This window comes from Thunnus albacares, chromosome 3 (genome assembly GCF_914725855.1).
Source record: "Thunnus albacares chromosome 3, fThuAlb1.1, whole genome shotgun sequence".
Taxonomy (NCBI): domain Eukaryota; kingdom Metazoa; phylum Chordata; class Actinopteri; order Scombriformes; family Scombridae; genus Thunnus; species Thunnus albacares.
The window spans coordinates 38,174,673-38,188,662 of NC_058108.1; the positions used below are offsets into that span (position 1 = coordinate 38,174,673).

Here is a 13,990-nt window from a genome sequence, read left to right on the forward strand (position 1 = left end):
GTTCATTAAAGTTTTAATGCTGAGCTCCTGAACTCCAGTCTTCCTGAGTTCTTCCTTCATATATTGTCTTTATTGATCATACTTAGTACAATCTATGCTTGCATGTGTAATAGTCTCCTCAGCCAGCTGGTAATAATATGTGCATATATCGGTATCGGCCACAGTGAGAAATATCGGATATCAGTAAAAAATCCAATATCGTGCATCCCTAGTTACGTGTAGTAATACTAGTATCCTCTCCCTGCAGATGCTGGAGAACCAGGTGGAGGTGCGTCAGCGGGAGGTGGTGGAGCTGCAGAGCCAGGTGAAGGCTCTCGGTCAGGAGGTGAAGGACACTGACGAGGTGGACGGCCGGAGGCAGCTGGTGGAGAGGAAGTTCCAGGAACTGCTGGAGCCGCTGCGCCGCCGAAAGAACCTCCTGGTGGCGTCCAGAGAGGTTCATCAGTTCAACCGAGACGTGGAGGACGAGATCGTACGTACCGCCGCCACAGGCTGAGCGACCTCTGACCCCGAGAATAAATGTGTCGAGGTTTAAAATGATGTGTCACGCTGCGATTGGATGTTGAATAATAATGTCACTTACTCACTTTTTCTGGAGCTTTTGACCTTATCACACCTCAACATCACACAGCTGAACATCTTCAGCTCCTCGATAACTGTAAGTTAGTGAAGACTGTGTGTCAGGGCTGAAAGCTCCAGAACAAGTCAACCTTGAGTGGCAGTTGTTTTTAGTTTATTGAAAACATTAGTTCGTCTCGCTCTGTAAATAATTTCAGAGCCACTTGTTTGAATCCTCGTTGCTGTCTGTGAGCGTGTTATAGTCTCGCTGTGGTTTGCTTTCCGTCCTCCAGCTGTGGGTTCAGGAGAGGATGGCCGTCGCCACGTCGACCGACCACGGACACAACCTGCAGACCGTCCAGCTGCTCATCAAGAAGAATCAGGTGAGACTTCTGTTTGGTGAAAGTTTCAAGAAAGTTTCAGTTTTTCAAGAAAAAATGTAAAAATTTGCAAATAACTAATTGATCAACAGAGAAAATAATCAACAGATGAATCGATAATGAAAATAAGCTCCTCCTCTTCTTCCTCCAGACGCTGCAGAAGGAGATCCAGGGCCATCAGCCTCGTATTGACGACATCCTGGAGCGCAGTCAGAGCCTCCTGAAGGACGAGTCGTCCGACGCCGACGCCATCCGGCAGCGGCTGGCTGACCTTCAGCAGCTGTGGCGGCAGCTGATGGAAGAGGCGGAGCGCCGCCACGGCAGGCTGGAAGAGGCGCACAAGGCCCAGCAGTACTACTTCGACGCAGCCGAGGCGGAGGCGTGGATGAGCGAGCAGGAGCTTTACATGATGTCAGAGGAGAAGGCCAAGGTGGGCGGGGCTTCTGGGCACCGTAACGGAAGATAAGATGGCGGGATGTTGTGGTGATGTGAGCAGCGACGAGCTGGAACATTAACGGTTGCGACTGTGTGTTTCAGGACGAGCAGAGCGCCGTCACCATGCAGAAGAAGCACCAGATCGTGGAGCAGGCGGTGGAGGACTACGCTGAGACCGTCCACCAGCTGTCCAAGACCAGCAGAGGACTGGTGGCTGACGGACACCCTGAGAGGTACGAACACACTTCTGTTGTTCATGAGGACACACACTGACGTCACATGTTCACCAGTCACAAAGCAAAACAACAAGCTGACAGACGTCTGACAGCAACGACACATCATCAGCTTACAGAGAGAACCAGAACTTCAGGTTCTGGTCCAGACATTAGAAACTATATTCATGTCAGTAAAAACAGACCTATCCTTTAAAACAAGACTTTCTGATCTGTTGGAAGGAGAAATAACACAATCTTCTGCTTAAAAATGAAATATTAAAGTCACAACCAATAAAACTGACAGTTCAACACACCCAGCTTTACTCTGTCTTCATGACCAGTAGCTTATATGAGCTAATGTTTGTATGTATCCAGATCCATTATAGAAATAATAGAAAGCCATTAGAGAACAGAAATACTTATACACAGTTAAATACATGTAACAGTGAGGCTATTGGACCTGATCAAAGTCTGCGTCTGCAGAGAGCGCGAGAGAGACGCAGTGAGGTCAAGTTTCAAATGTTTGAAAAAGCTTAGCAGAGACGTTAAAAGATAAAATAGCCAGTAGGCTCTTCACCGTCAGTAGAGCGGTAGGCAGCGTTGTTAGATGGTGTGAAATCTTCTGAAAACACTGTCCCCAGAGCTAGCATTCATGCTATTAGCCTACTAGCATGGATGCTAGCCTCAGTGGGGTTATCCTCCACACCAGTCTAGCCCGAACTGATAAATCCTGCGCTGCTGGTTTCCTCTCCGCAACTCTCCTCTGACGACTCAGCTGCAGTTTGTCTTGAAGAAACTTCTGATATCCATTACATTTAGCTAGTCCGACTCCGGGGATGGAGGCTCGTCCACGGCGGGCACAGATGACTCAGTGGGCGGGCCCGGACCCACAATGCCCGTCCATGCCTGCGGGTGCATTTAAACACGTCTCAGACACATTTCAGTGGTTTTATCACAAAAGCAAAATAACTTTATAAACGGAAATTCAATGTTCTCTAATCCTGTAATGACCACCTGTGGCCACAGGGGGCGTCGTGAACCAGTTGCTTCAGTGCAGCCCAGTTTGTGCAGCCGTAGTGGTTTGTCATTGCCATGGTAACAGGACTGTGTGTGTGTGTATGTGTGTGTGTGTGTCAGCGAGCGGATCAGCATGCGTCAGTCTCAGGTGGACAAGCTGTACGCTGGCCTGAAGGACCTGTCAGAGGAGAGGCGGGGCAAACTGGACGAGAGGCTGCGCCTCTTCCAGCTCAACCGAGAGGTCGACGACCTCGAGCAGTGGATCGCCGAGAGGGAGGTGGTGGCCGGATCCCACGAGCTGGGACAGGACTACGAGCACGTCACTGTACGTTACTGCGAGTACTACTGATACTACTACTGATACTACTACTGATACTACAACTGGTACTACTGCTGTTACTACCAATACTACTGATATTGTTACTGATACTGTTACCACTACTGAACGAAGGAGGTGTCCAAGAATATGAACATGTCACAGTATATTATGCTTCTGCTACTGGTACTAATACTGATACTACTTTTACTAGTACTACTGTAAACAGAGCTGGAATGTTACATCTTTAAGTACTACTGATAAAACTATAATGTTAGTACTGTGAACTGAGAGAGTTCGCTCACAAAAGCTGAGCTAGGACTGTTAGCAGTACTGCTACAGCTAGTAGTAGTATTATGACTACTGCACTGTGTCTTTAAAAGTGCCACATAAATAAAGTTTATAATTATTACTTATACTGCTACTAGCACACTGTAATAGTACAATTACTAGTTCTGTTCCTGCTAATGCTACCAAATGAGCAACTGCAATGACTTCATAGTACTGAATAATTAATAAGCAGTAGTATTATTACTTTACTGTTAATACATAAGTCAATACTATTATCAATACTATTTACTACCAGCATGCATTCTGTGGAGACAAAACACTGACATGTTTAAAACAGTTTCCCTCTCCTGACCTTTGACCTCTGTGATATGCACTCAGATGTTGCAGGAGCGTTTCCGGGAGTTCGCTCGGGACACGGGGAACATTGGCCAGGAGCGCGTGGATGCCGTCAACCGCCTGGCGGATGAGCTGATCAACGCCGGGCACGGCGACGCGGCCACAGTGGCGGAGTGGAAGGATGGGCTGAACGAGGCCTGGGCCGACCTACTGGAGCTCATCGACACCCGGACGCAGATCCTCGCCGCCTCCTTTGAGCTCCACAAGTTCTACCACGACGCCAAGGAGATCCTGGGACGCATTGTGGACAAGCAGAAGAAGCTCCCGGAGGAGGTGGGCCGCGACCAGAACACGGTGGAGACGCTGCAGAGGATGCACACCACCTTCGAACACGACATCCAGGCCCTGGGAACACAGGTCAGACTCTAACCTGCTTTATGGGGACACAGGTCAGACTAACCTGCTTTATGGGGACACAGGTCAGACTCTAACCTGCTTTATGGGGACACAGGTCAGACTAACCTGCTTTATGGGGACACAGGTCAGACTAACCTGCTTTATAGGGACACAGGTCAGACTAACCTGCTTTATGGGGAAACAGGTCAGACTAACCTGCTTTATGGGGACACAGGTCAGACACTAACCTGCTTTATGGGGACACAGGTCAGACTAACCTGCTTTATGGGGACACAGGTCAGACTAACCTGCTTTATGGGGACACAGGTCAGACTAACCTGCTTTATGGGGACACAGGTCAGACTCTAACCTGCTTTATGGGGACACAGGTCAGACTAACCTGCTTTATGGGGACACAGGTCAGACTAACCTGCTTTATGGGGACACAGGTCAGACTAACCTGCTTTATAGGGACACAGGTCAGACTAACCTGCTTTATGGGGACACAGGTCAGACTAACCTGCTTTATGAGGACACAGGTCAGACTAACCTGCTTTATGGGGACACAGGTCAGACTAACCTGCTTTATGGGGACACAGGTCAGACTAACCTGCTTTATGGGGACACAGGTCAGACACTAACCTGCTTTATGGGGACACAGGTCAGACTAACCTGCTTTATGGGGACACAGGTCAGACTAACCTGCTTTATGGGGACACAGGTCAGACTCTAACCTGCTTTATAGGGACACAGGTCAGACTAACCTGCTTTATAGGGACACAGGTCAGACTAACCTGCTTTATGGGGACACAGGTCAGACTCTAACCTGCTTTATAGGGACACAGGTCAGACTAACCTGCTTTATGGGGACACAGGTCAGACACTAACCTGCTTTATGGGGACACAGGTCAGACTAACCTGCTTTATGGGGACACAGGTCAGACTAACCTGCTTTATGGGGACACAGGTCAGACTAACCTGCTTTATGGGGACACAGGTCAGACTAACCTGCTTTATAGGGACACAGGTCAGACTAACCTGCTTTATGGGGACACAGGTCAGACTAACCTGCTTTATGGGGACACAGGTCAGACTAACCTGCTTTATAGGGACACAGGTCAGACTAACCTGCTTTATGGGGACAAAGGTCAGACTAACCTGCTTTATGGGGACACAGGTCAGACTAACCTGCTTTATGGGGACACTTTTGCATTTTATGCCCATGAAATTTGAAAAAACCAACCAGAAGATGCTGCATAACAACAAGTGAAAAAAGAAGAATAATGACTCAGAAAGTTAGAAGAATAAATGTGATGGTGCCCAGATCCTCTAGAACGTTCCCGGCTGCTCCGCTGGCATAATTTGTGCCTCCACATTTCAGCAGAGGTGATGAGTGGGGTAGACCTTATAAAATACATTTCTCAGCTAAATAAAAAAGAATGCTTAACAAACATAATGCATCTACGTCCATCATCATGTGATTAAATACAGGGTCTCTGTCAGTCATGATAAGATTCAGTGTTTCCTCAATCAATCACAGTTTTTAGCTCCTCAGCATCTCTGACCTCATGTTAGCTAAAGGCAGCTCCACACAGGAAGGTTCACAGATTTTACATTTGGTAGAAATAGATCTCTGCTATTAGCTCAATCAGGTTCTGACCTTTGACCCTGTGTGTGGCAGGTGAGGCAGCTGCAGGATGACGCCACGCGCCTCCAGTCGGCGTACGCCGGCGACAAAGCGGACGATATCCAGCGACGGGAGAGCGAGGTGCTGGAGGCCTGGAGGAGCCTGCTGGAGGCCTGCGACGGACGCAGGCTCCGCCTCATCGACACCGGGGACAAGTTCCGTTTCTTCAGCATGGTCCGGGACCTGATGCTGTGGATGGACGACGTGATCCGGCTCATCGAGGCCCAGGAGAATCCCAGGTACACAGTCCACCGCCGCTTTACTGCTTTAACCTTAACTGCTAAACTACATCTCATCTGATGGGAGGAAACAAAGAATATTTACTCAATCAATCAATCAATCAATCAAATATTTAATAAGTTAGTGTAATTCAGAATGCTTTACAGGAAAATGATTTGAAACTTATATTGACCAGAAATAAAAATGATGAAAACTGAAGTGAAAAAAAAATAAAATAGATTTTTTTTTTAAATTTAAAAAATAGAATAAAAAACTAAAAAATGGGTAAAAGACAGAAAGAAAAAAAAAACGTGAATACAATAAAATAAATGATGTCCATTAAAAATTGAAATTGACTTTCAGCTCCTGTTCAAGTAGTTTAATAAAGTAAAAGTACTTCAGTATTTCCAGTTCTTAACTACATTTATCTGTCAGCAGACTGATAATCTTATAAAATAAAACACATTATTAAAGATGGTTTTGCAACCTTTTAGTCTTCTATAAATTCAGTGTATATCAATTAATCTGATGATTATTTTAGTTAAATGTCTTGTTATATTATATCTGATCTGAAGACAAATTTCTACTTTTGTGCAACAAAGATGGACAATAAAGTTGTTTTGATTTGGATTTTTAATGGTGAAACAGTTCAAATATTCAGATTACTGTCATTTATGGCAAAGTGTTTGTTAAACCGTCTTATTCTGAAAGCTGAAAACAGCAACGTTTTGTCATTTTTTTTTGCTTAAAAAAATGACAAAAACGATCATTTGATAATCAAAACAGTTGCTGATGAATTGATTCATGTGTGTGCGATCAGGGACGTGTCGTCAGTGGAGCTGCTGATGAACAACCATCAGGGCATCAAAGCAGAGATCGACGCCCGAAACGACAGCTTCACCGCCTGCATCGAGCTCGGGAAGTCGCTGCTGGCCAGAAAACACTACGCTTCAGAGGAGGTGAGGACCGTTTACACACCGACTCTAAACCCATCTGGAAGTTATTTGTGTTTTGGAACAAGTCACTTATATATTTTCAGTACATTTTTATTACTCGACATGTATGGAGACACACAAAAGTACCTCCATAGACATGAATCTAAATGATGTTTTAAAGCTGAAATCTACAATTTCATGTTTTGGAAACATTATTTTTTTTATCAGTCTGCAGTCATGTGACACGCAGGCAGCTCAGGTGTGTCTGCAGGACGACAGCAGAGAAAAAACAAACATCATTGTTCACGTTTTGAAGATAATCGTTGTTTGTTTGTTCAGATTAAGGAGAAACTGCTGCAGCTGACGGACAAGAGGAAAGAGATGATTGACAAGTGGGAGGATCGATGGGAGTGGCTACGACTCAGTAAGATTTGACCCTTTTTCATTGTGCAGTTTAAAACACGAACACTAGAATGAGCCCACACTTCTGATCTGATGGAGACACGACAGACCAGAGGTCACAGAGGTCACAGAGGTCACAGAGGTCACAGAGGTCACAGAGGTCACAGAGGTCAGCTGCAGCGACGAGTCAGAGCGAGCTTCTCCTCAGCCGACCAATCAGGGAACACTGCTGGCGCTTCAGTCACATCCACTCATCAGCTCAGACTTTAATTAAAAACATCTTTTTCTCTGAAAACGACGCGTTGAGACGCTGAGAGTGAACCAGAACAGTGTAGCTGCAGCCGGACAGATAAACAACGAGCCAATAACACATCACACACATAGATCAGACTGTGGAGGAGAGAAATATTGATTATAGACGCTTTAATTGTATAAATTAAACGTTTTTGTCAAATATGCAGAAGAGGAGCAGAGTATTGTTCTGATTATAAGATTTTTACAGCACTATTAATCAAAACGGAGTCGTCATGCCTCCGTTACGTCACTCTCAGCTGTCACTGATCGGAGCTCCTCATCCTCAGTGACAGCAGTGATTCTTCCTCCTCCTCGCTGGGTTTCTGCAGTAAAAACGTAAAAACACGTCTCAGGAGCCTTCAGAAGGTTAAACTGAGCTAACAAACACTTTCAGTAGTGACTGACTCTCACAGACTGGAGGAAACTCGCAACAACCCAGAATGCATCACTCTCTGTAGCAGCACTGTCAATCAAACACAGACGCTGACGCTCAGACAGGAACGTTTCTGACCTTTATTCTTCCTTTTAATATTAAAATCTATTAACAATGGAAAAAACACACAGGACCTCATGCAAGAACATTTAGGTATTTTTATCCATAAACTCTGATTTTTCTCTGTGAGGTTACGATATTTAAGTCGGATTCAACAAACTGTCTTAACTGCATGAACTCTGTGATGAATGTTCACAAGGAGCTGAACTTTCCTGAGAAAATTACATCATATTACATCAAGAAATACAAGAAATTAACGCCACAGATGTTGTTGAACCAGTCTGTTCTCAGTGCTTCCTGTATGAGGAAGATGATAAATGTGTTTTCAGTGGGACTTTAGATGCTGGGTGACTGTGTGTGCAGTGACTGTAACCCTCCTCTTCCTCAGTCCTGGAGGTGCACCAGTTCTCCCGGGATGCCGGCGTGGCCGAGGCCTGGCTGCTGGGTCAGGAGCCCTACCTGTCCAGCAGGGAGATGGGTCAGAGCGTGGACGAGGTGGAGAAGCTCATCAAACGCCACGAGGCCTTCGAGAAATCCGCCGCCACCTGGGAGGAGCGCTTCTCCGCGCTGGAGAGGCTGACTACGGTGAGCGGCGAGAGATTCAAACACCTGCGAGATGACGACGATGATGATGATGATGATGATGATGAGTGTTATTATTGTAAGTTAACCTTCGTGCTTGTCCACCTGTCTGCAGTTGGAGCTGCTGGAGGTGAGGAGGCAGCAGGAGGAAGAGGAGAGGAGGAGGAAGCCGCCGACTCCAGAGCCAGCTGTGATTGAGCAGGAGGAGTCACCACAGCAGCAGAGGTGAAAGCTCAGGAAACCATCTGCTGACAGTAAAAATTAAAAGTTTGTTCTTTCAGTACAGTCAGTGTGATCACAGCAGCACCTGGTGGTCAGCAGAGGAACTGCAGCTCTCAGCTGTCAAACATTATTAACTGAAACTATAAAATTATAATTTAATACGTTTCTGTCTCTGCAGCGGAGTCATCAATCAGAACGGACTCCCGTCGGACCAGGACTCTCCTCCGGTCAGTACGCACACTCACACCCTCACAGATCGACTCCGATCACCCGATCAGTTCCTGATCAATACACTCAAACGTGTTGCTGCTGCAGTAACATTAAAACAAACAGACAGCAGCCATGATGGAAATCTGACCTCAGAACTTCTCAAACTGCAGACAGACGAGCAAAATATCAACATTAAATCCAAAAAAATTGATTTGGTTCAGAATTTAAAACTGTTAATAGTTTTCAGATGTTTACGTCAGGATCAGAACAAGGTGAAGAGTTTACAGCTAACATGTTCACAGTGATAATGCTAGCATGTTGATGTTAGCATTATCAGGTCATCCGAGGCCTGCCAGCCAATAGGAAGAGAGTAGGATCCCCAGACGTGAGGTGCATCACTTCCTTTTCTGCCCCAAAGTGTAAAAGCAAACAGGCTGCTTCTCCTCCGGTTAATTTAACTTCTTAAGCTAACAGACTCGCCCGTGTTCATCTGCTAAATGTGAAATAAAAATCCAAGTAAAAGAGTGAAATGTTCAAGTGTTTCTGGGCAGATAAAACTTTACCTCCAGTCTGTTATAAATACATTTGTTGCTAGCATTAGCATTAGCAAGATGCAGGAAAAAAATAGAGAAGGATCCAACTTAATGCTAACATTACATAGTTTGCTAACATGCTGTTAAATTAGCTTGTTGCATTTGGTGATTTTATGTTTGTCAGTGAAGTAACGGCATCAGTTTTTATCCTGAGCAGGATGGAGTTAAAAATACTGAACATAATGTTTTCTAGTTTCTATATTTGATGTTTTGAAGACACTTTGAGTTCAGACACAGAAGAGGTTTATATTATATATATTATAACTTTCAGTCAGTAGCAGCTTCAGTCGTGTGGTCAGCGTGTCTTTAACTCTCCCTCATAAATAAATCACATTGCTCAGGACGGCGTGGACGGTGGAGATCTGGTGAACGGCGTGGCGGAGCGGAGCTCCAAGGAGCCGAGCCCCACCCCCTCGCCGACCTCCGGCAGGAAGAGTAAAACCAGCCAGTCCAGCACGCTGCCCTCCAAGAACCAGGACTCGTCGTCGCAGCTCGAAGGCCTCCTGCACCGCAAACACGAGTGGGAGGGGCATAACAAGAAGGCGTCCAACAGGTGACCCTCAGAGATCCTGCGCTGCAGCCTTCACAGGAGCTCTCACTCCTCTGTTCACTTATTGATCCCGCTGCTCTCTGATTGGCAGGTCATGGCACAACGTGTACTGTGTCATCAACAACCAGGAGATGGGTTTCTACAAGGACAGCAAGGCGGCGGCTCAGGGCGTCCCGTACCACAACGAGCTGCCCGTTGGCCTGAAGGACGCCACATGTGACGTGGCCTCAGAATACAAGAAGAAGAAACATGTCTTCAAACTCAGGTAACAACAACTGTTTATTTAAACTGCCTGCAAATATGCAAACATATGATCTGTAATCATCTGCTGGACTGAACTATTGGAGAGAAAGTTGATTAAAAGAGGTACGCTTGAAGAGGTGTGAAAAGATTAACGACCATTAAATTCACCTGCTGACTGTTTAAGTGATCCTATAAGCAGAGCTGAAGTCATGACATCACTTCCTGTCTAGCTTCTGTAACTCAACACTACAACAACACTCTCATCGCTCTGTGAAAACATGAAGTGTGTTCCTGGAGTTTAATTTCTATCCTCAGAGCGCAGAACTACAGCTCCCATTAAACGAACTACAGCTCCCATTAAACGAACTACAGCTCCCATTAAAAGAACTACAGCTCCCATTAAACGAACTACAGCTCCCATTAAAAGAACTACAGCTCCCATTAAACGAACTACAGCTCCCATTAAAAGAACTACAGCTCCCATTAAACGAACTACAGCTCCCATTAAACGAACTACAGCTCCCATTAAACGAACTACAGCTCCCATTAAAAGAACTACAGCTCCCATTAAACGAACTACAGCTCCCATTAAACGAACTACAGCTCCCATTAAACGAACTACAGCTCCCATTAAAAGACCTACAGCTCCCATTAAACGAACTACAGCTCCCATTAAAAGAACTACAGCTCCCATTAAACGAACTACAGCTCCCATTAAACGAACCACAGCTCCCATTAAAAGACCTACAGCTCCCATTAAAAGAACTACAGCTCCCATTTAAAGAACTACAGCTCCCATTAAAAGAACTACAGCTCCCATTAAACGAACTACAGCTCCCATTAAAAGAACTACAGCTCCCATTAAAAGACCTACAGCTCCCATTAAACGAACTACAGCTCCCATTAAACGAACCACAGCTCCCATTAAAAGACCTACAGCTCCCATTAAAAGAACTACAGCTCCCATTAAGAGCTTTTTAATAAGGAGTTCTGGTTTGACTTCGGCTCTCTGTACAGTACATTTCTGTAACATCATGTGGTAACCATGGTAACAGGCATGTGCTGCGCTTGTCAGCATGAACATTAAACTTCTGTTTTTTTTTTTCAGACTCACTGATGGAAATGAATATCTGTTCCAAGCCAAAGATGAAGTGAGTCTGATTCTTTAACGATAAAACAGCACAAATATATATAAGATGTAATGAATGATGATTGTAATTAATTAATTATGTGATCAATGGTTTGATTTGCTGATTATGGACACAGATGATGTTTAAAATGTTCTTACAATCACAGCAAAGTTATTTCATGATGTTGACTTAAACTTGTTTCCATTTTGTTTATTTATTTATTTTATTTATACAAATATTTCATAGTCTCAACTGTAGTTTCGTTTGGCCTCTCCAGGCTTCCGTAGTTGAATGACGTAGAGTTAAATGAATCTGCAGCTGTCTGACGTGTGTCGCCCCCCCTGCAGGAGGAGATGAGCACCTGGATCCAGGCCATCCTGAACGCCGGCGCCGCCGACGTGCAGAGCAGCAACCCCGGCACGCCGGCGTCAGGCCGCGCTCAGACGCTGCCGGCCGCCGTCACACTCGCCACCGAGTCGAGTCCCGGCAAGAGAGAGAAGGACAAAGAGAAGGACAAGGAGAAACGCTTCAGCTTGTTCAGCAAGAAGAAGCAGTAAAGAAACACGAAGCGCTTTGGTGAAACTGACTCCGAGAATCTGACGCGTTCTGAAGCAGCACGAGTCATATTTAGCTTCAGTACGTTTAATTTCTCGTTAACCGCCGTCAGCTGCAAACTCACAACTGGAATCTGCTTCAGAGCGCGTTCAGATTTTAGCTGCTTTCAGCTGTAGAACCGTCTTTACCTGAGAAATGAAGCTGCAGTCTCTGAAACTGCACGTTAAAAGCGGCGTTCAGGTGAATCCGTCGCTCAGATAAAACCTTCGTCAAGTCTCACACGCAAGTTTTGCCGACGTTTCCTGTTCATACAAACCCGTCTGCAGCATTACAGACGTTTAAACTGTTAAAACACCTGTTTGTTTTTCAATTTAATGTGAAATATCGCGTCGATAAATGTCTCCGATTTCTGAATCTTTTTTTTTTTTTTCAAAGAGATTCTGAGCGGACGTTAGCGAGGCTACGAGATCCAGTAATCTGTCTTGAAGGGCGTAACGTGCTCTGTAAGTGTTTTAGACGATCCTCATACAAGATTTCATAACAGAAAACAAACAAACCTGGCTGTGACATCACCGCCGAGCAGCCGATGACGGCGTCGACGGCTGACAACAGCGAGGAGCAGAAAACGGTAAAAGTTTCACCAAAGTGCGACGTCGGGTTGTTGTTTTTTGTGTGTGTGTGTGTGTTTATTCACCGTGCGTTTTGTTTTCTTTCTTCTTGTTTTTTTTTTATATTTGGTTTGATTTTCTTCGTGTTGCGTCGCTCGGGTCGAACACAAACTGCGCCCGAGAACGAAAAACTGCGGCGGTTTTTCGGTTTAGACGTTGTGATGTAACAGCGGTTCATCGTCGACGAACTGTTGTTACATCACGTCTGAAACGTCTCGGTGACATCAGCAGGGACCACACACTTCATTTTCTTTATTTGTTGTTTTGTTTTTGTTTTTTCCAACATTGTTTATTTTTGTTTACTTTTTGAAACAGGTCTGAGTTATTGAACGTTTCCTCAATTTTGTGAGGGTGTCTTAAGAGACAACCTACATTCTTCCTCTGCCGTTGAGAAATTGGACCAATAGTGCATTTTTGTTTTATTATTTTTACTTTTTGTTTGTTTGTCTTCTGCTGCTCAGCAACCATTTCCCCCCTCTAAGCCAATCACCTTCGAGGAGGAGTATGATGTAAAATGTCCACTTGCATGCTTCATCAGGCTCAGAGCGTCGCCTGAAAAACTCACCAGAAACTACAAATCTTCTCTTCTTTTTTTTAAAAATATTTTTCTCAGTTTTCTTTGTTTCTAATCAGTTTCAGATCGAGTACAGATGATAAAGATCAATATGTATTATAAACACAGCGTTGATGTTAAATGGTAAACGTACGTCATGTACTGCAGACAGCTCTGGACAAATGAAGGTTGCTTGCTTGTCGTCGGCTCTTCGCACCGCGCTGCGCTCTGATTTTCTGCTCTTTGATACTCGTGTTGCTCTCCGTCACTGTATATCTATTGTACTGAACATGTATGGAAGTTAACGCCATCTTACTGCACAATCAGAACTACATCTATAGGAATGAAGAAGAAGAAAATCCTTTGCAGGCCGTTTAAGGCCAAATATTTAAACAGAAGTTAGACCATAAAGGCTTTTCTCATGTATGAAACTGCACCTGTAGACTTTAAAGCTCTCTCTCTGTCAAATATGTGCGATGTCATTAAAGGCTTTTAAACTTTACACCATGTTTGTTTGTTGTCCTTCCTGTTGGAGAGTGTTTGGATCAAAACAAGCCTCAGTTAAAGTATTGCAGTAAAAGTACATAAGTATTATGAGCTTGATGTAGTTAAAGTATTGCAGTAAAAGTACATAAGTATTATGAGCTTGATGTAGTTAAAGTATTGCAGTAAAAGTACATAAGTATTATGAGCTTGATGTAGTTAAAGTA

The 13,990-nt window shown here is 44.7% G+C and overlaps 1 protein-coding gene across 2 annotated transcripts in view; it reads left to right on the forward strand.

The window, feature by feature from the left end:
• The window catches only part of LOC122975567 (spectrin beta chain, non-erythrocytic 1-like), a 51,456-nt gene extending 37,674 nt beyond the window's left edge, over positions 1-13,782 (forward strand). For both annotated transcript variants that reach the window (XM_044344075.1, XM_044344082.1), the window contains 16 exons: positions 248-472; positions 852-941; positions 1,090-1,368; positions 1,476-1,606; positions 2,726-2,930; positions 3,591-3,965; positions 5,626-5,870; positions 6,671-6,809; positions 7,125-7,209; positions 8,363-8,559; positions 8,672-8,781; positions 8,957-9,005; positions 9,923-10,134; positions 10,223-10,396; positions 11,483-11,525; positions 11,852-13,782. In XM_044344075.1, the coding sequence (XP_044200010.1) occupies positions 248-472; positions 852-941; positions 1,090-1,368; positions 1,476-1,606; positions 2,726-2,930; positions 3,591-3,965; positions 5,626-5,870; positions 6,671-6,809; positions 7,125-7,209; positions 8,363-8,559; positions 8,672-8,781; positions 8,957-9,005; positions 9,923-10,134; positions 10,223-10,396; positions 11,483-11,525; positions 11,852-12,061 (2,769 nt within the window). In that variant the 3' untranslated portion in view covers positions 12,062-13,782. The remainder of the gene's footprint in view (positions 1-247; positions 473-851; positions 942-1,089; positions 1,369-1,475; positions 1,607-2,725; positions 2,931-3,590; positions 3,966-5,625; positions 5,871-6,670; positions 6,810-7,124; positions 7,210-8,362; positions 8,560-8,671; positions 8,782-8,956; positions 9,006-9,922; positions 10,135-10,222; positions 10,397-11,482; positions 11,526-11,851) is intronic.
• The last annotated feature ends 208 nt before the right edge of the window (positions 13,783-13,990 follow it).